This window comes from Martes martes (genome assembly GCF_963455335.1).
Source record: "Martes martes genome assembly, chromosome: 1".
Classification (NCBI taxonomy): domain Eukaryota; kingdom Metazoa; phylum Chordata; class Mammalia; order Carnivora; family Mustelidae; genus Martes; species Martes martes.
Window position 1 is genome coordinate 66,971,518 of NC_137888.1, and position 24,119 is coordinate 66,995,636.

General features: G+C 50.3%; 1 protein-coding gene across 1 annotated transcript in view; it reads left to right on the top strand.

The window, feature by feature from the left end:
• The window catches only part of SPSB4 (splA/ryanodine receptor domain and SOCS box containing 4), a gene marked incomplete at both ends in the record, with an annotated part of 61,101 nt that extends 37,476 nt beyond the window's left edge, over positions 1 to 23,625 (top strand). The window contains one exon of the mRNA XM_080813161.1: positions 23,498 to 23,625. Within this exon, the coding sequence (XP_080669287.1) occupies positions 23,498 to 23,625 (128 nt within the window). The remainder of the gene's footprint in view (positions 1 to 23,497) is intronic.
• Positions 23,626 to 24,119: the final 494 nt, after the last annotated feature.

A 24,119-nucleotide genomic window follows, 5' to 3' on the forward strand; every position in this document is an offset into this window, starting at 1 on the left:
CAGAGGCTTAACCCACTGAGCCACCCAGGTGCCCCTGACTCCTGGACTCTTAAGGTCCATTCTCACTCCCTGCCTTTCTTCACTGGGTCAGAGAACTTCTCCCACCCACTGTGGTGTCTCCATCAGGAATTAACTCTGATCATTGTCCAGGAACTCAGGTCCAGGGTTAGAGAAAGCCTAACCCAGGAAGGGTGGTTTGTTAGTTGTATTCTCTTGAAAGGAAGAGCAAACCTGGCCCAAAGTACCTTGTGTTAATAAAGGGAATGTGTATGCTTTTATCACTGACTAGTACTTGGGTAAATCAGGCTTCAGCGTCACCTACATCCAGGGTTCAAACACCACTGCCAGGAACACGTTTCTCTCTCTCCATTTCTCAGCTTTTCTTCCCTTGTGCCTAGTGGCGCCTCAGAGGTATGGCATGGGGCTTTAGGTTCTCATACTCTCAGGCTACGTGAAATGACAAAATCTAAATAAGGACAGTGATTCTCCCTGATCCCTAGATCTCCCATCCCACAAACCACCACCCTTCACCCCTTCTACACACGCATTCTAGAGGTCCCATAATTGGGGTTTTCCTTCTCAAGTCCCAGAATGATTGCAAGGTCCGGTTCCCTCCTTATCTTGCAGGAGCCCGCAAATTTTTAACTGCCTTGCCAGCACGTCCTAGAATGCATTCTAATTGGCCCTGCTCGGGTCACATGCCCACTCCCGAACCAATCACTGTGGTCACTGGGTTGGAATGTGCTGATTGGCTGAGACCTCCCCCAACCCCGTCCCAGTCTCCACCCATGGAGCTGGGATGGGGCAGACTTGGGAACGCACAGGATCCTCAAGGGAATTCGAAGAGGAGAGAAAAGATGCTGGAGGCAAAACTACCAAAGATCCATTCGTAACTAACAAGGATTAATGGAATGAAAATTTATAAATGATCTTTCGAACAAATCAGGGTGATAATCAAAGCTATCCTTCTGATAACCTAACTCGGTTGCCTCAGAGGTTTCCCTCCATACCAGGGGATCCCGACCTCCCCACACAGCCATCCGCGGGGGCAGCCGGGTGAAGGCGCATTTCAGTGATGACTTCAATTCAGAGACCTGGAAAAAGGGAGGCATTTTTTGAGGTTTCTGGGTTTACCCCTGGGAGCGTGTCTTGCATGGGATACCATCCTGTAACTACTGGGACATCCTTACATCCCCTCCTCTGGTCTCTGGTGTTCACTCAGAGATTTTATTTGTCTGTCTGGAGTAGGTTCCACTCATTGTGCTGTCCTGCCTGGACCGATGTTGAAAATTCCAGATAGAGATTTCCAATAGGCAGGCCCTCATGCTGCAGATGGGGACCAGTGAGAGTCGGGGGCTTGCCAAGGCCACTCAGCCAGTTAAGTTGCAGAGCCAAGACCCTGTGCCTGGGAGCCCCTTCCTGAGGCTGCCTCATGACCATGGGATCTCTGAGTAACCAGGCAGGAAGGCAGACGTGGTGAAGGCCTGAATACTCTACAAAATCATTTCTCTTCAGTCAGGTAGAAGCGTGGGGCAGGCCCTCACTGTGGCTGGGTGCATCGACTGCGATTGTTTCTGGCTGTGGAGCAGCACTTCCCAGTTGTGTTTTGTTTAAAAATACTGTTAAAAATGAACTTACCTAGCATATTCAAATGAGGCCAAGAGAGCAGGGGGTGTGAAAGCAGAGACTTGACTTTTAGCAGATAAACCCCGGGCAATCACCTGGAATGGATGCTCTGTGTCTGTTCGATCCCTCAGAGATGCAGAGTGTTGCACTGAGCAGCGTTCTGTGCTAGGGCCTGGGATACTCTCTGAAATCAGACGTGGGGGCAGCCTCAAAAAGCTCCTTGTTCGTTGGAGCAGCCACACAGATCATGGTAATTCAGTGAGATCAGATTAATCAAGTGCTCTAGGAAGTGCAGTGGAGAGAGTAACAAGTGTTTGGGGAAGCCCTGGCGTCTAGGAAGTGCTCACAGAGGAGGGATAGCGGAGTTGAGATTTAAAGATGTTACTAGGTGGAAAGGCTGAGAAAGGCATTTCAGGGGTGGGTAGAGCACGTGCAAAGGCCCCCAGTTAAAACACACAGCTAAGAGGAGCAGACTGCAAGTTCAAGGAGCACATGAGGCAGACAGGAGTCACATAGAATGACTCCACTGGTCTAGCTGGTCATTTATTCATTCATTAAAACATGGGCCTTCTGAAGTCCTGTATTTTTTTTTTAATTTAGATTTTATTTATATTAAATACACTTACAAAGTTGAATTAAAATATGACTGTGGTAAGTCCCCTGCCCACCATTTTCCCCTGCCACCCTCCCCAGAGACAGCCATGGCTGTTGGAATCTTGCATTTTCTTCCAGGATATTTTTCACAAATACACAAACAGTGGCATTCCCCTCATGCCCTGATGTGCACCTTGCTTTCTTCACTATACACACATACACACACACACACACACACACACACATATGCGTGTGTGTGTGTGTGTGTGTGTGTATTTTTTTAAGATTTTATTTATTTATTTGAGAGAGAGAGTCTGCACTGCCGGCGGTGTGGGGGAGGGATCAAAGGGGAAGGGAGAACCAGGCTCCTCACAAAGCAGGGAGCCTGATGTGGGGCTAAATCCCAGGACCCCAAGATCATGACCTGAGCTGAAGGCACTTAACTGACTGAACCACCCTGGTGCCCCTCCTCTTCATATATTTTGGAGGTGACTCAGCACATAGAGGACTTCTTCGTTCTTCTTTACAGTGGTGGGGGTTCATCTGTAGAGCCCCAGCTGGGCATCAAGAGTTTAGAGACCTTCTCATCCAGTCCCTTGTTGCTGGTGGCAAAGACCAGAAGCCCAGGGGCGCCTGGGTGGCTCAGTGGGTTAAATCCTCTGCCTTCGGCTCAGGTCATGATCCCGGGGTCCTGGGATCGAGCCCCTCATCGGGCTCTCTGCTCAGCAGGGAGCCTGTTTCCTCCTCTCTATCTGCCTGCTTCTCTGCCTACTTGTGATCTCTGTCTGTCGAATAAATAAATAAAATCTTTAAAAAAAAAAAAAAGACCAGAAGCCCAGAGAAGTAGGAAGCCCACCCAAGATCTTCCAGCTGTTCTGCGACTGAGCCAGGACTCAAACTCAAGTCTTCTGTTTCTCATATGTACCCAAGGCCAGCCAGGCAACTTCCTTGCCTTGATGGCCCTCATTGTCAGGCCATCAGTTGGAAAAGGTAATGGGTGAGCCTGCCATTTTTTATAATCACTGGGGCACTGGGGTGATGTAGCCACCGGCCTCTTGATGTGTGCTTCCTGACTTCCATAGTAACCTTTGTCAGCCTTCCCTCCCCGCCCCCTTTTCCTCCCCTCCTCCTTTCCCTCTCTTCCCCTTCCTCCTGATCAGCTTTCTCCTCCCCATCTTTGCCTCAGCGGCCCTGTGTCCAGCCTCTGGCCCATCCCTAGCCCAGCAACCGGTCACTATGACAACAAGAGCCTTCCATCAAAAGTGGCCTTCCAGGTATTTTATTTTGAGCTCCAATTAAGCAGGGCAGGCTGCAGGCTGGGAGCAGTGCAGGGAAGTGTGCTTTATGGCCTGTGAGAGAGCCCAGGTGCTATTTATAGCTCCTTAATCGGTGTTGCTAAATGGGGTCTTAATGCAAGGCCCGTGGCAACTGCACATTTTCATCACGGAGAATCTCCTCCCCGCAGCCTCTCTCCCTCCATCTGTCGGCCTGAGTGGGCTCGCCTGGCAGCCCCTCCTGGGGGAAACCATGCCTTCTCTGTGCTCGGCAGCTGTCAGCAGACTGCCTGGCCCTCCTGACCTCCTCCTGACACAAGCGGGCCCTTTGCAATCCCGTCTCTGGGGATATTTGGTCCCCAGCTGTCACTTCCATCAGGAACCTGAAGTCCCTGGGTGGCCATTTGTCTCAGGCTGGGATTCTGTCCCCAGCCTCCCCTCCCCATCCCTCCCCGGGCCTCTCCATCAAAACCAGAGTGGGGTGAGGGACATGTATGACCAAATACGTAAGTACACATCCACAGAAGCCTTTCCATTAAAACCTCATGGTTTTAACAAGCAGTTTTACTCCTTCCAGCAGAGCAGGAGAACTCTTGGGCCCCATTCCTCACAGCCGGGGAATTCAGGCTAGGGATGGCAGAGGAATTAGCTAACGTTCCTTGCCAGGCACTGTCTTGGAGTGTCACAACATGCCACCTCATTCAGTCTTCACACCTTGTTTTCTAGAGAGAAGGAGCCTGTTTCAGTCAGGGTAGGCCAAGTCTCGCTGCTGTAATAGACAAAATCCGAATTGCACTGACTTTGAACAACCAAGGTTTGTTTTTGCCCTTGCTGCATGCCCATCGCTGGTCAGCTAGAGGTTCTATTCTGCAAGGTCTGTGTCCTTCAGGACCAGGGCAAAAGGAACAACCTCAGGTGGTTACTAAGGGAAAAGAGAAGGCAGCAATGCACATACCAGGTCCTCGAGCTTCCACTTGGAGGTGCTACACAGCACTGGCCATTAGCCGAAGTCTGTGCATGGCCACACCTACCTTCAAATGAACAAGGAAGGGGAAAGCTGTTTCCGTGCCTAGAAGGGGAAAGCTGGAATATTTGGAAACAGGGTCAACGGTGAGTGTTTCTTTCCCCAGAGCCCACAGCTCCTAAGTAGCAGAGCAGAGATTTGAACATTCAGCTGTTTTCCCCAGAATTCTGGGCTCTTTCCCCATGTCGCAAAGTGGTTATAGACACAGGTGCTAAAGAGAGACTTCTGGCTCGAATTATATCTCCAGTATTCACTAGCTGTGTTACCCCAGGTAGCAAGTCATGTAGCCTCTCGGAGCCTCATTTCTCTGTAAAATAAAGATCCTAGTGCAGTACTGTGATCTGAAAACCAAAACTTTATTCCTAAGTTTGAGGCAAACTCATTTGGCATCCAGACTCAATCCGAATGGGTGTGAGCCTATTTATAGCCCTTCCTTCTTTCACTCAGTGTGAATATTCATAGGTTTCACTATAGAAATATTAATGTATTTGATTGCAAGCACGGCCCTAGACCACAGGGATATTATGCAGTGCTTGGCATAAGCAACTTCATTACTAAACTCTGGAACTCTCTCAATTCTGGAATAGTCTGGCCCCAGGGTTTTGGATAAGGGACCATGGATCTGTAGCACTTCCCTCCAGGGGATGCAGTAAGGATTACGCGAAATGATGTGTCACAAATTCTGAGCGCTAGGCCCAGCGTGTAGTAAGTGCTCAAATAATTGGTTGATTATTCATTGGTCCCAATTGATTATTCTAGGTCCCAAGATCAAACTGACAGGACAGGACAGAGGTGCCTGCTTGGGAGAGATTGCCCTGGGAGCTGAAACCAAAGCACGAAAAGAGTGGGAATGCTCCAGTTTGCCCTTCACTGAAATCAGATCTCCCTGGCTCCTGAAAATTCTATCCTAGGAAACAGACATCCTTTAGGGCCTCATAAATCCTTGACTGTGATTTTGGAATGATTCACCCTGATAGCAAATGTTTGTGAAGGTCCTCAGAGAAGAAACAGCACACTTTGTAAGTGTGAGATATATCAAATAAGGCACGATTGGGCAAGAGCCTGAGTTTTTGTCTTATCATTCATATCTCAGAATCATGGATCTTGGAAGGGAGTTCCAAAACCCTGTTTCTCTTAAGTCCTCAGGCAGAACCTGAGACCTCAGTCTTGACTCTGAACATCTTCCCTTTTGCCCACTAAATAGACTAGAGTTTTACCTGAATATTCATCTGACAGGAAATTCTGTTGCTTTGGCCCAGAGTGCTGCCTTTTCCCTTCACATAGGCCGAGAGCTCCAGCCCAGAGAGACACGGTATGCAGTGCTTGGATGCTTGGGTGACCCTGCTGGAATCCCTCCTCAGCCCCTCACCAGCTACGAGATCTTGGGCAGGTTGTGAGCTCCATGTGACTTCCTTTCCTCGTCTGATGGTTGTGAGGATTAATCGAGCTAATTTGTAGAAAGGCCTTGAGATGGTGCCTGGTGCCACACGTGCGCACTAGGGACGTGGGCTGCTATTCATATTATGTCATAGAAAGTTTGTGGCAGAGTTGACACCAGAGTCTTCTGTCTCTCACTCCAGGGGTCTTGTCCAACTAAATGCACATTTTTAAAAATAAGTGTCGACAAGGATATGGGGAAATTGCTGGTGATGGAAAATGATGCAGCCACCGTGGAAAACGGTTTGGGGTCTCCTCAAAAAGTTAAACATAGAATCAGCATATGACCCAGCAATTCCACTCCTCGCTATATACCCAAGAAATGAAAGTAGGTATTCAAACAAATACTTGTCCCCCAATATACACAGACACACTACTCACAACAGCCAAAATGTAGAAATCACCTGAAATGTCCATCACTAGATGGATAAGCAAAATGTGGGGCATGAGCACAACAGAATATTATTTAGCCCTAAAAAGGAAGGAAGATCTGACACCTGCTGCAGCATGGAGGAGTTCTGGGGACATTGTAGCTAAAAGTGAAAGGAGCCAGATATGAGAGGCCATATACTGTCTGATGCCATTTATATGGAATATCCAAAACAGATAAATTCATAGAGGAGGAAGGCAGTTAGTGGCTGCCAGAGGCTGGAGCAAGGAGGAACGTGGAGAGGAGGTAGTAACTGCTTCATGGGTACAGGATCTCCTTTGGGGTGATCACAAAGGTTCGGAACTTGAGAGAGACAGTGGTCGTTCAACACTGTGAGTGTATTAAATGCCATTGAATTATAGTTAAGACGGTTAATTTTATGTTATCTAAACTTCCCTTCAATTAAAAAATAAATTTATCTGGGCACTGGGGGTTTCAGTCGTTGGCCGTCTGCCTTCAGCTCAGGCCATAATCCCAGGGTTCTGGGACCGAGGCCCGCATCAGGCTCCCGGCACCCTCTCCCACTCCCCTTGCTTGTGTTCCCTCTTTTGCTGTTTCTCTCTCTGTCAAAAAAAAAAAAAATCTTAAAAAGTTAATAAATAAATTTATTGTAAGGTAGCCATCCACAGGCTTCAGTCAACAGGGCAACTGTGCTGATGCAGGAACTATTTGTTGGGGGGACTCACTCCCCTTGAGCTTGGCCCTGGAGAGCTCCCTTTATTCCCCCTGACTCCCAGGAAACTGTGTGCTCCCCACACTGAGTGTGTCTGACTCATTTCCGATTCCCCAGCACCTGGCTTTGCACACAGCGGATCCTCAGGAGACGTGGAACTCTGGGGCGTAGTTGAATACATAACAGCGCCATCCGCCACTCACTGGGTCTTCGGGACAGACCCACAGCTTGTCTTCCTCCCTGAGAAACAGCACGGGATGATGCTGTGTCTGGACTTGCTCTGCTGGCCCAGCGAGGTGATGCCTCTCATGCAGGTGGGGCCTGTTAGGTCCCCCAATAATGGGTCCGTGGTTAAAGGAGCGAGACTGATACAAAGCGAAGGTCAAGCAAAGCTTTATCCCACGCCAAGCATCAAGAATCAGACAGAACGTTCTGTAAGGGCCGCGCCTCTTACAGAGAAGGCAACCTCTCTCTGCTTCACAGACTAGCTTTTAAGGGCAAAGGCCATGTGGTTGGGCCTGGCCACGCACAGGTGGCCAATGAAATTGTAACACACAGAGAAAGCTGCACAATCATGTTAGGTCACACATAAGTGACCAATTGAATTACAATTTACCCTAGTAGATATTTGAATTAGCCTATCACCTTGGTCCGAATTGGTGCCCAAAAGGCTCCCAAAGGCCGGGCCCATACTCCTTGGTAACTAGGGAGACAGTATGCATCCCGCCCCCCCCCCCTCCACTAATTGGATGTCTCCACCTGGCCTGACCCACCCTTGTATTTGGGCTTTGTTACCTGGAACTGGTTTCCGGGACTTGTTCTTAAGTAAGTCCCCTGGGGGAAGGGGGGCAGGGACAGTTTAAGTTTTAAACAACAAAGTTGTTGTTTAACCCAATGGAAGCGCTCTGGCTAAATAGGTCCTTACCGGGCCCTTCAGAGGGCTCACCTTAGGTGGTGGTGGTTTTATTATTATTATTATTTCAATTGGGAAACAAGCCTCCCCCTGCCCAGCTGTATTGAGATATAATTGACATAGAACATTGTGTAAGTTCAAGGTGAACCGCATGTGGATTTGATACACTTACATATGGCAAAAGGATTCCCTCTGTAGGGTAAGCTGACACCTCCATCATCACCTAATTACCTGTTCTCTTTGGTGGTGGGAATATTCAAGATCTATTCTCTTGGCCACTTGAAAGATTGGTCAAGAGGATTCTCCATCTAGGATCCTTCAGGAAGCTGGTTTTGCCACAGCCTGAACTAAGATATTTTCCTGCCTTTTTCCAGCTCACGCTAGCAAAAAAAGTTAATTTTGTCTGTCATTTTTCTCTACTAATGTGTTTTTGTTCATAAACCGCCACCATCTGCTACCCCTTGTCTGGAGTAAAATAAGAAATAAGAAGGTGTCTGAATTTATGGGAAAGTAGATATGGGCATTTTACACTAAATATATCAGTGTCCTGGGCATTGAACAGTGTCTTGTGAGGAACAGACTCTGGAGCCGACAGCTCTGCCCTTTACTTCTGGGTGACCTCGGGAATCACATGACCTCGCTTTGCCTGAGTTTCTCATTTCTAAAATGAAGGTAAACACGGTGCCTGCTTCCCTAGGATGCTGTGAGGACTGAATGAGTTACCAAAGGGCAGGTGTCTGGTGCTCAGGACGAGCTCCGTGTTAGCTGTGATGATCACAGGTGGGATAGTGGCAGTGCTTATTACTGTTATTCTGTGTTGGTCCCTGCAGTGCCCCCTGACTCGCAGGTGTCAGAACCCTGCCTAGCAGATTGTACATTTCACCCACCTGGTGTCCACACAAGGAAAATCGGGTGTGAAGAAAGAGTGGTTACGTTTGGTGTCCAAGTGAATGCAGTCTTTCCCAATCTGGATACTCACTAGAATCCATGCTGAGGGACCACGGAGAGAGAGAATGGGTGTTCAGGCAGTTCGGGTCTCTTACAGCTAGAGTCCTCCTCACTGTGGAAGCACAGGGAGCCAGCCACTGGACCCCACTGAGTCTGTGCCTCCAGGGCTGGTGCAGACCTGCCGGCAGCTTGTGAGGCCAGGCTGCCCCCCAACTGGTGAATTCTGACAAGGTGGTGAAGGAGCATCCCTGCATGGGAGAGGTCACCCTACTAGCTGGGGTCTGTGTCTGGGCCTCAAAATGTCGTGTTTGGCTGTCCTAAATTAAAATAACCCAAAATTTCCCATAAAAATCTGAATTTCAGGTTTTTTGGAAAGAGCAAGAAATCTGTGACACCAGGCCCACCTTCCTGCTTGGAGCCCATCCCAGAGCTTGTGTCTGTCCTCTGGTGTCCACAGCCTCCTCCCCAACTCCCACCAGCTCTCCCACACCCCCTGCTAACACCTGCTCCTGCCAGTCACTTAGGTTACCCCACCTGGCCCCTAGGCCTTGGAGTTTGCAGCCTCTGATCTAAAATCCAAACATATCTGTCATACTGGAAGTGGTTTTCATTCAGCCACTGATCATTAACTTTTTTTAAAAAGCTACCTAAAGCAAGAAGCCATTGGCCTTGAGAAACAGAAATAGGACAGTAGTTTCCAAATTTGTTAGCTATTATGCTGTATCACAGCTCTTTACACACAGAAAATATTTATTTACAGACCTCATCACTTCCCACTTTTTACTAGACACTTTTTCCCTTCCCAAGCCATCCCCTAAATATGGGGCTCCTCTTGGGCTACTTGGATCCTCTGACTAAAGGAGCGGGGAGCCAGGCTGAGAAAACTAGGCAGACTCCATCCAAGAATTCAGTTTACTCATCAGTTTTGCTTAACTTAAGAAAAACAAATTTCCACCATCCTCCTCGGGGGCCTGTTTCTGAGCTCACACTTGGAAAGGTCAAATAAACACAATACATCCATTAGAAGGCCTTCATATTAAACCCCCGGGGTTATGCTGTTCAGCGAGAGGCTAGAGTGATGACGTTTCCCAAGTGGAAGGAAGTTTGCCTGACCTTGGCTGTTTGCTAGGAAACAGGAGTTAACTGTGCCAGTTAGCCTCGATGGTTGCAGGGTGCACGGCCCAGGGCTGTTTTGGGAAGCGATGGCGATAGTGCTGGTTGTTCCTCCTGGAGGGGAGAAGCCCCCTTGTGCAGGCTGCTTTTGCTTCCTTTTTTCCAAACTGTTGAGGCCAAATCCCAGGTGGAACCAGGTGGATTGGATGACCCGTTAGTAGCTGTCCCCTCCTGGGCAGTGTCCCTTGTCTGTGCCCGAGCTCACCATTTGCTGGCTGGCCAGGGGCTGTGTTGGGCCAGGGCCTCACCTCCAGTCCATCTGGAGGTCTCCACGCAAGGAGACAGAGCTACCCGCCCCACACACACAGAGAGCAAGGCTGAGGGGTGGGGTGTGGGGGCATCGGGACTGGGTGACAATCAGCAGAGCTGGGTTCCTTTCCCAGTGCCTGTCACCCCACCTCCCCAGGAGGGTCTGCCAACAGAAAGCACGGCCCAGCCCACACTGTCCGGAATTGCAGTTGCGGCCCCATTTCACCACTTCGCTGTGGCTCTAAGCAAGCTGCCTGACTTCTCTCTGTGCCTCAGTTCCCTCAGCCGGTAAGTGGGCATGCATAATAGTAGTTACCTCACTGAGTCACAGTGAGGATTAAGTATGGTAAGACTCAGACCATCCTCCGTCCTAAGAAGTGCTATATGCGTCCTTGCTCTGTTTACATTTGTATTGCTATTGTTCCCAAAAATCTGCCAAAGAGCCCAGGAGGGCACAAAGACAGACTTGGAAAGTAAATAGGTCCACACTCAGGACTTTCCTCACGCTTCTGCTTCTGATGAGAAGATAGGCAGGAAGAGCCCCAGGGTAGAAGAGCAGGTGAGCTGGGCTGGCGCGTGGGGCTCCAGAGCTAGACTCGCTCCCCGGCTTCCTGGGGCACAAGCTGCTCTGGCCTCCTCCAACCTCTGGTCGGAATCATCTCTGGTTACTGACACAGAGCCCTCCTTCAGGGGGTGTCCGCCCTGCTCTCCACACCCGCTGCCCGTTTCCACTTTGTTCTAAAGGAGCAGCTGAAATAACAGTAGTTGTCACGAGTAATGGCCCCGCAACGCCAGGGCCTGAGCCCGCGGCCCTCATCTTGTGCCCCCACGCCTCCCGAGGCAGGCGTTGTCCCCACCCTGCGGAGGAAGCAGCCTGCCATTTAAAGCCCGCAGTCAGCTCCCAGCCTGGGCTGCCTCTCCTACCAGCGGTGCCTTCCCCCAAGCAGTGCTAAGTTCCTGGCACGCAAGAGTGACCCCTTTATTACTCGTCAGCTAGCATTCTGCTGTGATTTGTCTTCTGGCCAGAGAGGGGCCAGTCCATAACTTCTCTCTCTCACTTTTACTCTCCTTCTCTGTTTTTGACGGGACCTCTGACACACAGAATTGGATTCAACATAATCCTTCCTTGTAATACACTGTCCTTGGTCCCACGTATAGCCCTCTTTCATTCTAATTCGCTTATTTAGGTATTTACTTCTTTATAATTTAATGTTACCATGAATCCACCCCCAACCCAAGGACTGGAACATGGGCAGTTGGATACCTGTGTGTCCATCCCTGGTTCAGAGCTGCCAACCCTCACTTCTCTGAATTTTGTGTTTATTGTGCCTTATAGATTTTCCCACTTATATGGCTAAAGAATAACTCATTTAGTTGTTCTTGAGCTTTCTACTTTGTTCCAATACCACTCTGTATTCATTGCTACAGTTTTAAGTAGGTCTTTTTATCTGCTCAGCAAGTCCTGCCGCTCCCACACTCCTTCTTCTTCTTTAGAAGGGGATACACCATGAGGAGAGGGGCCCATCCCTGAGGGCCCCAACACTGCCCTGATTGGGGCATGTCCCAGCTCTCTCTGAAGGACCATTCTGCTCCCTTCTGAGGTCATCCCCTGTGGGGTGTGTTTTTTCCAATATCCATAGGGGCAACCAGGTTTTCCCAGGACTGCAGCAGCAGAGAAAACTTCTAGAGACATTGGGATGATGCATGGTGCAGAGTGGATAATGGCCAGAGAGCTCCCCCCACCTCCCTGAGGCTCTCCCTGCATGCCCAGGGGTTATCCTCAGCCAAAGCCAGGATGTCCAGCCATCACGCTGCTCCCCAGGGCAAGCTCCAAGTTGAAAACATGCAGATTTTCTGGGAAATTTTTCAGCTGAGTCAGGAACATCCCTCCACCAGACCAGGAACTGGCGCAGTGTGTTACTAATTCTGTCTGCCTGTGGGGACCTCGCTGGAGGGTTCTTTAGCTGGCTTAGGGCAGTGTAAAGGGGCTGCTTTTTTAAATTCGTTCCTCGTACCAGAAGAGCTGGGCTGCAATTTCATTTGAAAGATGAGACTTAGAGCAGCTGCATCCTCTAGTCCAGACTCCAGCCTTCTCATTCCCACGGACCAAGCACCCATGATGTCCAGAGCAGGGCCATGAGGGCTGGGTGGCAAGGACAAGAGCCAGTCCCTACCTGTGGGAGCCCACAGTCTACAGGGGTGAAGGCAGCACCAACAACAGGAAATTATTCTAGAGCAATTCAGGGTGGTCCAGGATTTATCACAGTTGGGGGTTAGGGAAACCACATTTCCCCATCCGAAAATTAGACAATGATGTCTGGCAGCAGGACAGAATTTTTCTGACAGGGGTTGTCTCATAAACTCCTCAGGTGAGTCACCATAATGATGAGAACCACTCAAAGGCCTCTGCTGGGGAGGGCGATTTGGGGGACAGGAGGGAGTCTCACCCTGCAGAGGGAGGGAGCCATGCTGGAAGGCAAGAGGGCAGACACGGGGAGACTCTCGAGAGGCTACTTTTCCTGGTGGAGTCAGGAAGTGACCAGCGGGCTGGTGGTGAAGGTAGAAAGACAGGATGGGTCACAGATGTTTAGAAGATAGGCATGGAAGGGCTTGCTGGTAGGGCCAATTGGGAGGGCGGAGGAGGGCTTGGGAGCCTAAGACGTGGTCTCTAGGGTAGGGATCCCACCAGAGAAGCACAGCGGTGAGGGGGATGGGCTGGGATAAGTGTTTGGTTTCTCTGCTGGGCATTGGGATCTGTGTGGAGCAACCCCGTGGTCCAAGCCTGACCACTGTATTGGAATCACTGGGGACCTTTGTGAAGTTGCTGGTTCTGATGGAGTTGTGCTGGGTGGGCTTGAGATCCCCCATTCCCAACAGGCTCCTAGGGGAAGCTGATGCTGCTGGTTTGTGGATGCTCACTGGGGTCCCAGACTGGAGCTGGGGTAAGGTGGTGGGACACTGTCCCCGGTTCAGGTAATAGTAGGTGCCCAGTCCCTGCTGAGTTGAGGTCTGTAGTCACTTTAATTCCCCTCCAAAATGAAAGTACCTCAGTCTTCAGGAATACCAGAATACCCATATGGATCATTCCAGTCAGAATTCCGGGACATGAAACTGGAAAGGGACACATGCCTTTTTGAAAATGTTTTCATTAGAAGAGTGAGGCACATGCCATTTCACAGTGCTCTTTCATCCCTGGGACATGCATGGTCACCTGTATGGACACTTGGCTAGGATCTAGGGTACAGCCTCTGCTCCCAGTGAGGTGAGGACACTTTCTGTTTTAACACACTAGATCTTCCACAATTGAATTTTGTTTCCTCAAAGCATCATTTGAGAAAACTATGAACTTTTCCCATTGTTATACAAACGAGATTCTTTGAACACTTCTTTGTTGTGTTAAGAGATAAGCCTTTGGAGGCAATAAGCATCCTCACTCCATGGTAGAGCTAGCTAACTCAATTAGTTTTCTAAAACTTCTCTTACCTGCTGCCTCCTCCAGGAAGCCATCCCGGGTACCCCCAGGCTGAGTTAGGTGCTCCTCTTCTTGGCTCTTCCGATTCCCCTTATAGTTCCTGCTAGTAAACACAAACCTGTCTGGGCTGCCACCATCTATTCCAGTCTCTCTGTTCCATCTGTAGCCCTCTGAGCCTCTTGGTGCCCAGCTCCCTGCTCTGGTCTTGCAAAGTACATTTGTAAGTAGAAGTACGATGACTGCATGTGTGTGTGACTCCTCATCGCACCAGAGGAACAAGACTTTATCCTTAAAGTCCACAAAATGACACTGGGACTCTGGTATCCCTCCAAACCTGTCTTTTTTTTTTTTTTCTTTTTTTTCTTTTTTTTTTAATTAGAGAGAGAGAAGGAAAACACAAGCAGAAGCAGTGGCAGTGGCAGGCAGAGAGAGAAGCAGGCTCCCTACTGAGCAAGGATCCTGAGGTGAGACTTGATCCCAGGATCCCAGAACCCTGGGATCATGACCTGAGCTGAGGGCAGATGCTTAATTGACTAAGCCACCCAGGCGCCCCCCCTTCAAACCCTTCTTAAGAAGACTTTGCTTAAAACAGTGATGTTCTCATGCTTTGATTCCCCCATCTGCAGAATGGGCCAGTGAAGATGTCTTACACTGCTTGGGGAGATTTCAAGTTTGCTGTCAATAGATCCTGACCTTGGCCTTGGACTAGGGTAGAAGCCAAGCTAGGACTTCTCTCTGGTACAGCTCTCCACAGCGCTGCCAGGCTCTGAGTCTGGGCAGGTGAGGGGACCACTTCCCATCTCCCCAGTCCTTCCCGGCCTAAACACAAAGAGGTTTCTGCAGCTGCATCTGCTTAGAAGCTGAGGGGGTGCCAAAAAGAGCTGAGGCCACAGATCCCCAGGGAGGCCCGAGTCCCCAGCACCTGCCCGGAGCCATTCATTCTTCCTCACAACTCACACCCATCCACTGGTTTGGTGGGGCCAGGGTATACCAGCGAAGTGAGCAGACAGCCCCAGCCCTGCCGAGATCTTAGCCAAGAGGGCAGAAGACACCTGTGGAGGAAAGACCCTCAGATGAAGGATTTAAGTTACCAGAGTCTTCATTCCTTTGACAGTGCTAATGTGAGCCTGTGGCTAAAACAAGCCTCACTTGGTAAACCTGAGTGCAGCCTCCGAGCAGCCAGCCCTGCCTTTGATAATATGGCAGGTTATGACCAGCCAGGTATCACCTCCTCCAGGAAGCCCACCCGGCCTGTGCTAGCAGCCTGGGAGCCACAGCCCTAGGTCTGTGAGGCTCATCTAAAGTTCATCTCACAGGCTTCACCAGCCCAACCATTCACTTGTTCATGTACATTTAAGCCTAATCTCAGTGGGTTCAGTTAGTCCTTCCACTGCCAGGATTCATTGTGATTTCTGTTCTGCCAAGCGTCAGCGGTGGAAGGGACCCTGAGCCTTCTTGCCAAGCCCCTTGCTGTGCTGATAGGGGCGGGGACTCTGGGCCCCCTCCGAAGGCAGAGCCTCGAGGCCAGCCCGGGCCCTGGGCTGCCAGCTGTTCAGCCACTTCACACTCTGCTCTGCGGCAGGGTCAGGGCCAGGAGGGCCTGCAAAGGAACTGAACAGGAACTGAACAAAGGAACTGAACCAGTCACAAGGTGCTCCCTGTTCCAGTGTGTTCTCAGACCCCAGCCACTCCCTGGCTACCCATCCCTCAGCCTGCCTCCATACCCTTTGTCATTCAGCTGGGGGAGGAGGAAAGTGAAGGAAAGGGATGTGGATGAATAGAGCACAAAAGGAGAGTGTCCTGGGGCCCAGGGGCTTCTCTGAGAGGAAAGAGTGGCCACAGTGCAGGTGGCTGATCCAGAGGTCAGAGACTGGGTGCTGGAATGGGCTTTTAGGAATGTGGCTGAGCTCCATGGCCTGGCCCAGGGGTGGGCGCTGGGTGGAGGAGAGTGTCCCGAGCACGAGGCAGTGCAGAACCAGGAGCCTGAGCAATGAGAGGCCGTGTCCGTGGAGGATTCCGTCAGTCAGGGGTGGCCAGTGCATGTGCGGGCCAGAGCCCTGACAAGAGGTCAGCCCAGCGCTGTGAGCCGCGGGGGAGCCGGGACTTCTCACAAGCAGATGGCGGGTGCAGAGCTTCGGATGTGGCAAGAGGGAGCAGAAAGTCCTGCCCCCACTCCTGGGCCTGAAGGCACAAACAGCCTCCTCACGGGGGAGGCCGAAGGGCAGGGGAGACTGGGGGACAAGGCTCCATGCACTTAAGGCAGGAAGTGGGGGGAGGTCTCAGAGAAGTTAGGGTGCAATTTTCTGTGTATAAAGCTGCAGTCCGGAGAGCACAGTGGGAGATTCGCTGAGGGCTGGGGTGACAGGTGAGGGGGCACAGAGCATGACGGGGAGGATGGCACTTGAGAGAAGCAACAGCCGTAGACAGGGGATCCGATGGCTCTTCATGTCCATCACTCTGCCTTCCTTCACATCCATGTTCTACTTTTCTCCTCTCTTGTCCTGGAATCTCGTACCATCCTGTTTGTTGGATTCTTTTTTCATTTTGCTGGAGTTCGTCCCTGTGTGCTATGTGGGGCAGTTCCCCTGCACCTGGGAGCACTGTGGAGTCTTGGCGGGGAGTGCGTTCTGCTGGGCTGGGTCCTGGGCCAGGGAGCCTGAGGGTGGGCCAGACCCACAGGGACTCCATCCAGATGGAAGCTTCCTCCCACCAGCCCCCGTGCCCTCCACTGGCTTGGGCTCCACAGGGCCTCTCTATTCAACTGCAGTGCTGAGCAGGAGCTTTCCCTGGGCTGTCCATCAGACCCCGAGCGCAGGCCTGGGCTTCAGCTGCCCCCAATGCCAAGCTCAGAGTTCTTCAAGGGAGTACCCCGATGTTTGCTCTGTGTCCAGTCTGCCCTCTGTTGCTGGAGCTCGGGGCTTCTCCAGGGTTCCTTGGGTGAGAACCACGTCCAGCCCTGGCATACAAGGCCGCCAGTTCTCTGTTTAAATTTCCCACCAACCTGTCCCACCTGCCCGTGTCTTCCTGGAATTTACCTGAACATCTCGGTTGCTAACTGCCTTTCTTCTGCCCTTTCGGGGAGACGGGGCTGGAATGGGTATAAGCGCATAGCCCAGGCTGCCCCCTGGAACACAGTCCCATGCAGTTCAGGTGGCATTTTCTTGCACTCTTTGTCCTGGGTTCTCCCCTTTGGAGGTTTCCCACGTCCTGCCTCCGCAGTGTTGCTAGGGAGGGCCATGCATTATTTAGGACCACTCTGCTGTGCGGCACTCCTATGCGCACAAGGGGACTCACTCACTCTCTATCCCAGGGAAAAATGTGGGGCCCATCTGTGCCAGGGATGCTTGCTGGCCCAGAGTTCATCAGAAAACACTGCTTAGGGGCACCTGAGTGGCTCAGTGGGTTAAGCCGTTGCTTTCGGCTCGGGTCATGATCTCAGGGTCTTGGGATCGAGCCCCATATCGGGCTGTCTGCTCAGCAGGGAGCCTGCTTCCCTCTCTCTCTCTCTCTGCCTGCCTCTCTCCCTACTTGCGATCTCTGTCTGTCAAATAAATAAATAAAATCTTTAAAAAAAAAAAAAAAAAAAAAAAGAAAACACTGCTTAGTCCCAGCTGTAGTCACAGCTCTTTTGGCTGGGGAGACAGTGAAGCTTGAAAAGAGAAAACCCCAGATTCTAAATGCTTTCTAGGTGGAGATTAGGCCCCTGTCAACCATGACAGGGCTCGTCGGTATAGGGATGCCATATATTTTGGAAGTGAGCGGGTGATTATGTATTCGTCCATTGGTGTAATAAACCGATTGGAGTGACACCTGACAGATGTGGATGCCAAGGGTGGGGGAGCGAGGTCTTTGGGGAGGAGGTGACCCTTGGTGGGGGTCCTACCGAGGAGGCAGGTTTCTGGCAGGCGGTGCAGGGAAGGGTTTTCCATCTGGAGAAGCAGCATGAGGGGAGTCCCAGGAGCATACAGGCAATCCTCCGAGTCTTCCAACACCAAAACCTTAGTCTATGGATAAGCTATTAGCACAGTGTGTGGCACATGGAGTGTGTGTGTGTGTGTGCTTGTCTACACGTGTGTCTTCTCATTTCTTTTCCTGAAAACAAAAAGTACCCAGGTCTACTTGAGTTCAGATGTCACGGCTGTCACTCAAACCTTCCTCCATCTGCTGACCATTGTCTAAAACAGTTGCAAAAGAATTGCACCTCCTGACCTTAAAATGTTGCTCTTTTTTCAAAATATAAACATAGGGATGGGAGTAGGGTCTGGTGACTCACATCTTGGCATCTTTTGCTGCAGGGAGAGGAGACTGTCAAAGGGACCCAGGAGAGCTGCTTCAGCCACCAGTCCCTGAGGAAAATCTCTACACTTCTATCACAGACATGGACTATCTAAGCCAGATGATCTAACTTCCCCCATTTTATTGACAGCAAAACAGAGTCCCTGGGAGGATCCGTGGCTTACTTGGGGTTGGTTGTACAGGAGGTTTGTGGCGGAGAATTATGGAAAATTCAGGTCACTGTAGAACCTTGGAGATGATTGCCTTGGGATATTTTTAGTATGGAACCAGACATTCAGCCCCAGCTCCAATAAATCTTCATCAAAAACCGAGTGTTGCTGTCAATTAGGACAATGTACTGAGGCATTTTTAGAACTACAATAAGTAAACTATTACTATTTTTAAAGGTACCTCTTGGGCTGATGGCCTGAAATAAGACATATTGTAGAGAGAATGCCTTTAAGGCAAAGAGTGTACGGTGTCATACCATCACTGCAACACACGGATGGAGGTGTTGCTCTCCCCTTCTTTACAGAGGAGGAAAATGTGGGTCTAAGAAGGTGAGCCAGCCGTGGCCCAATGGTGGTGGGAGCAGAAGCAGGGACTCCACGCCAGCCTCTTCTCCCCACTTTACCCTGTTGGCGCAGGGTGGGGGATGCCTGGCTTATGTTGGATCCACACCCACCCAGCAGGGGGTAGAGCCCCCCTCCCAACTCAGCCTGTGACTTCTTATTTTTCTTAACGTACAAGTGTTTTGTTTTGTTTTTTTTTTAAGATTTTATTTATTTGCCAGAGAGAGAGAGAGAACACAAGCAGGCAGAGAGGCAGGCAGAGGCAGTGAGAGAAGCAGGCTCCCTGCCGAGCAAGGAACCTGATGCGGGACTCGATCCCAGGACCCTGGGATCATGACCTGAGCCCAAGGCAGAGGCTTAACCAACTGAGCCACCCAGGCGTCCCTACATGTGTTTTTTAAGTATAAATAGAAAGTCAGGAGACTAAGCTTGATGGTTTTCACCAACTGAACACACTAGTATAACTAGAACTCAACAGGATAGTGTCTACCCCTCAGGAGTGTCCTCCTGCCTCCCTCATCACCTCCTGCCCAGTATTGGCACTGCCCTCGCTTCATCATCCTGGCTTTGGAAGCTTATAAGTGAAGTTACACATGATGTGCCTCTCTTTCACTCATGATTATTTTTGTGATGCATCCACGTGTTTGCATGTCCTCGTGGGTCCTTTCTTCTCGTGGCTGCTTAGTGTTCTGTTCTATGCAGACACAGTTTATGTGTGCGGTCCCCTGTTGGCAGACCGCAGAACTGTAGTTTCCAGATCGGTGCTCTTACAAATAACGCTTCTGTGAGCATTCCTGCACATGCATTTGGGAGCCCTGGTGTACCTGAAGTTTAACTGAGGGCAAGAGGCACGGCTTTAGGTGCCTGGAGTGGTTGTGCCCTATTGCATGTTCTCGGCGTTAGGAGAGTCCCCGTTTCACCGCATCCTTGCCTGCACTTGCTGTTGTCTTATTTGCATTTGGGCTGTTCAGGTTGGCGTGTAGCAGACTCACATTGTGGCACTAATCTGCGCTTCTCCGGTGAGTCATGAAGTCAAGCGTTTTTTTCAGGGACTTACTGGCCATTTGGATATTCACTTTTGGGGAACGAGGATTCCTTTTTCAAAAATTTTTGTTTTAGTTGGAAAACATTTCTGAAAATGACTCCTATGCTGAAAGATCCTGGGTTTCTCTTGCCACCTGGTTGATCATTTCTAAGCCTTGGCATTTGGCGGCTCGAAGAAGGCTTCTGAAGCCAAGGGAGGTCAGCAAAGATAAGTCAGGGGGTGGGCCCAGCTGCCACAGGGCGTCCCCGGAGCTTTGGGAGTTTCACAGCCACTGCAAGGACTTGCCCTGTGCACTTGGGCACTGCTGTGTGGCTGTCCGTGTAAAGGTCCCTCAAGAAATGAGAAGAGATGATTTGTATCACACTTAGCACTAACGATGTCCCCTGGGCTCTGCCCCAAACCCTTTGTCACTTCCTTTAGAGTTGGGCTCTGGAATCGATTTCTCTGACTGCAGAGGAATAACAATAAATAGAGTTCTTCCCTTCTCCCAGCCCCTAACTAGGCAGGGAACACACAGGGAATTGGGTTTGCTGACGAGGCTTAGCATTTTGGACACTGAGGACCTAATGTGTGCCTAGAGCTTTAAAATATTTAAGAAAGCTCTCAAGGTCTGGCAGTGATGATCAACTCAAAATTTTCCTGATGCAAAGTGCAAGCCCATCTCCCCTCATTCGGGGAAGGAACTGCTGGCCTCCCAGCCAGAGCCTACCTCATTACCAGCCCTCCCCAAGCTTATTGTCCCCAAGGGCAACCACGAAAATGCCTGGATGGGAAGGAGGGAGCTATAAGTGGCTTACGGTGAACACCTACTATATGCTGGGCACTGTGCTCAGGGCGTCACACTGGCTCACTGACTCCTCACCACAAGCCTCTTGTCAATTAAAACCTGCTCAGTTCTTGTGGGATTTATAGGGGAGTGGGGAGCTAAGATGGAAATGCTGCCAGGGAAAAGTAATTCATTCCAATTGTTTAAAACATCTGGAGAAGACACGCCCAGGAACAGAACATCAACTTGTTCATTTAACAGACAGTGTCTGGGCCATTCACCTCTGATGGGAGCAGACTGAGGGCTGTAGATCCTAAGACAGGTGAGTCAGGGTCACATTCTTTAAGAAGCTTACAGTCACCTTGTGCCCATTCCTTGTTCAGTGAATGGGACAGAGCATCCTTGCCACATCTGTCCAACTGGAAGGAGAGCACACTTTGGCTCCATACACCTTAGGCACAGCGCCCACCCATGTCCCGCCGACATGCCACACATGGGGACCAGCTCCTAGCTCAGGAGTCCTAGCTGTGTGTCCTTGGGCAAGTGAATCACCCTCTTTGTGCTTTAGTTTCCTCCTCCTTAAAATGGAGTAAGAGTAATAGTCATAATAACAATCCTACCCCAAAGGTTCGTTGTGATATGAGTTTGACACATACATGCATATGAGCAGCTAAAAATAAAGCTATAAAATAAATAAATAAATCTTTAAAAAAAAAAGACTTATTATGTGGTCAGGTGGTGTAGAACACCACCTGACCACATAATAAGTCTTTTTTTTTTCTTTTTTTTAAGATTTTATTTATTTATTTGAGAGAGAGAGCAGGGGGGAAGGACAGGCAAGCTCCCGGCTGGGCACTGAACCTACCCCAGGGCTCAATCCCAGGGCCCTAGAGATCATGACCTGAGCCAAAGCCAGACGCTTAACCAACTGAGCTACCCAGGTGCCCCCATAAAAAGTCTTCAATAAAGAGTAACTACAGGGGTGCCTGGGTGGCTCAGTTGGTTAAGCCTCTGCCTTCGGCTCAGGTCATGATCCCAGGGTCCTGGGATTGAGCCCCGAGTAGGGCTCTCTGCTCGGTGGGGAGCCTGCTTCCTCCCCTCTCTCTCTGCCTACTTGTGATCTCTCTCTCTCTGTCAAATAAATAAATAAAATATTAAAAAAAATAAAGAGTAACTACAGTCAACCTGAAACTAATGTAAATTGTGTGTCAGCTATGCTTAAATACAAAATATATAAATAAACAAAAATTTACAATCAGACAGGAGGATTTGAGTTTGAGAGGGGGGTGTTCACAGAGGCATGATCTGGTGAGCAGTGCAAAGCTTGGCTCAGAACCAGGTGGGGGACAGGGAGAAAGAGGGCTGGGTACAGGGGTGTAGCTGAGGGAGGCTGGGGGGGGCACGTCAAGAGGGGTGTCAAGCGTTGGTCTGGTCATGGTGACTATGGGACCATCTGCTTTCTGGGCCTGAAAAACGGGATGCCCGGTCCTCCCTGGCCAACAGCGAGGGTTTATATGAGGATAAGAGGGCACTGAGGGGAGAATATTTAAAGCCACCAATACCCCGTGCAGATATGTGACCGTGCAGCCTCGCCTCCAGTGAAGGAGAGCCAGACACACTTCAGGGTGAGGCTTCCAGGGCACCAGCCAAGTCCTGCCTTAGTTCTAATGGCTCTCTATATGAACTCTGCAGCTCTAGTAAATGAAAATTTCCATAAACACTCTTGACCACTTTTCCATCCCTTATGATATTACTCCTCTCATAGCTCTTGTGTTAGTTATTTGCTACTTACAGCTCAATTGCATTTTAGTATATTATAGAATGCTTTTAAATTATCACTTATTCTGTTACCAAAAAAAGTGGGAAGATGCAGCTTCTGGCCTCTAGCATGTTCCTGCAGGCTTGGGGAAACCAAGCCTGTGCAAGCCAGGTGAGATAACTGTAACCACCTCCATCTTCATTCTTGATCCAGCAGACCAGCACCATTCCTCTCTCTGAGAGAGATCTACTCTCAGCCTGTCCTGTCTTATGCCTCTCTGCCTTTGCCTATTCTCTTGGCCTAGAGCACTCTCCTCCCTAACATTACATAAAAGCTCCTACTCACCCTTCAAAAACTCATTCAGTTATTCTCCTTTGAAGCTTTCAAACAGTTCTTGCGTAGGAACTGCCTGGTTTCTGTCCCCTGTGCATTTAAGAATTATTGCATATATTATACTCTACTCAGATTATTCACCCATTTTAATTTGGGACCAGAGCCTTCCTCTGCTTCCGGGGCTGCCTCTGGCCTTGGCTTTGTTATCTCTGCATCCCTGGGTCCAATCAGAGGGCATGGAAGAGACTAAGAGCTTAATAAACGTGTCTGCAGTAAAACTAACTAAACTTGGTCCTACATCCAGAGGTTCTATGGCTTATGGTCTTTAATTCATGAAATTTTCCAGAACTGGATGTTAAAAGAAAATGCATCCCTCTGCTGATCATCAAAAGATGTTACAGGAGAAGCGTGAGGGTTCAGAGGAATTTCAAACAGTCTCCCTAAGCTTAACCTGTTTCTAAGAGGAAGCCCCCTGCAGATCCCCTCCTAGGTCAGAGGCTTTCATTTTTACCACGACCTGCAACCAGAGGTATTTTTTCCATTGAGACACACTGAGCACCCACATCAGAGACAAAGTTTTCATGGAATGATATTTACCCTTGTTATGGTCATTGCTGTCCACTTACTCTTTCTTTTCTTTTCTTTTTTCTTGTCTTTCCTTCCTTCCTTTCTTTCTTCCTTCCTTCCTTCGTTGGTCACCGTCCAGTGAACTGATTTCACCATTCTTTAGTCTAACCGGTTGTTTCCCACAGTTTGAAAAACACTGCTCTAAGCCCTCAGCTAATATAACCAGAGGCGGCTTCTCGGAGGAGGAGCCCTAGGCCCTGAACTTCAGCTGTGAGGAGCCCGTGCGCCAGTGGTGGGCAGAGGGTAGGCGGGGGCGAGCAGGTGTGCAAGGCACCAGCAAGACTAACCCACTCCCCTCTCATTGCAGCCGAGCCCCTGCCGCTGATGGACCTGTGCCGGAGATCCATCCGCCTGTCCCTGGGCCGCCAGCGCCTGCGGGACATCGGCGCCCTGCCCCTGCCTCAGTCTCTCAAAAACTATCTGCAGTACCAGTGAGGCTGCGGAGCAGCAGTGGGTACGCACACACAGCAGGGCCTGACATCTCCTGGTCACGCGGACCTTCAGGAAGGGGTGCTCCTCCTCGCCCCAGAGCGCCAGGACACTCAGTTCCTTGAAAGGACGGGGACGCGTTCCCACCTCGGAAAATGAAATGTCTCTTGCCAACAGTATTCGCTGCCTTGGAGGCGGCCCTTCTAAGTCAGGCACCTCCTCGGAAGCTGTGCAGAGCCCCGAAGCTGCGCGCGGCGGAGATCCTGCCCACCGACGGAGACCCAGCGGCCACCGGTATTGACCAGGGAGGCTGTCTCCTTAGTCAGGAGAATGAATAAAACATCTGGGCAGGAGACTTCTGTTGCGTGTCCTGGTGCAGACAGGGCCGGGGGAAACTGGCCAACTCCGGGAGCAAATTGCCTCTGAATAATGAATGACGAAAGCAGCGGGATGCGGGTGCCTCTGTGGGCTCCCACCCCTTGACACTTTAGGACTTTGTG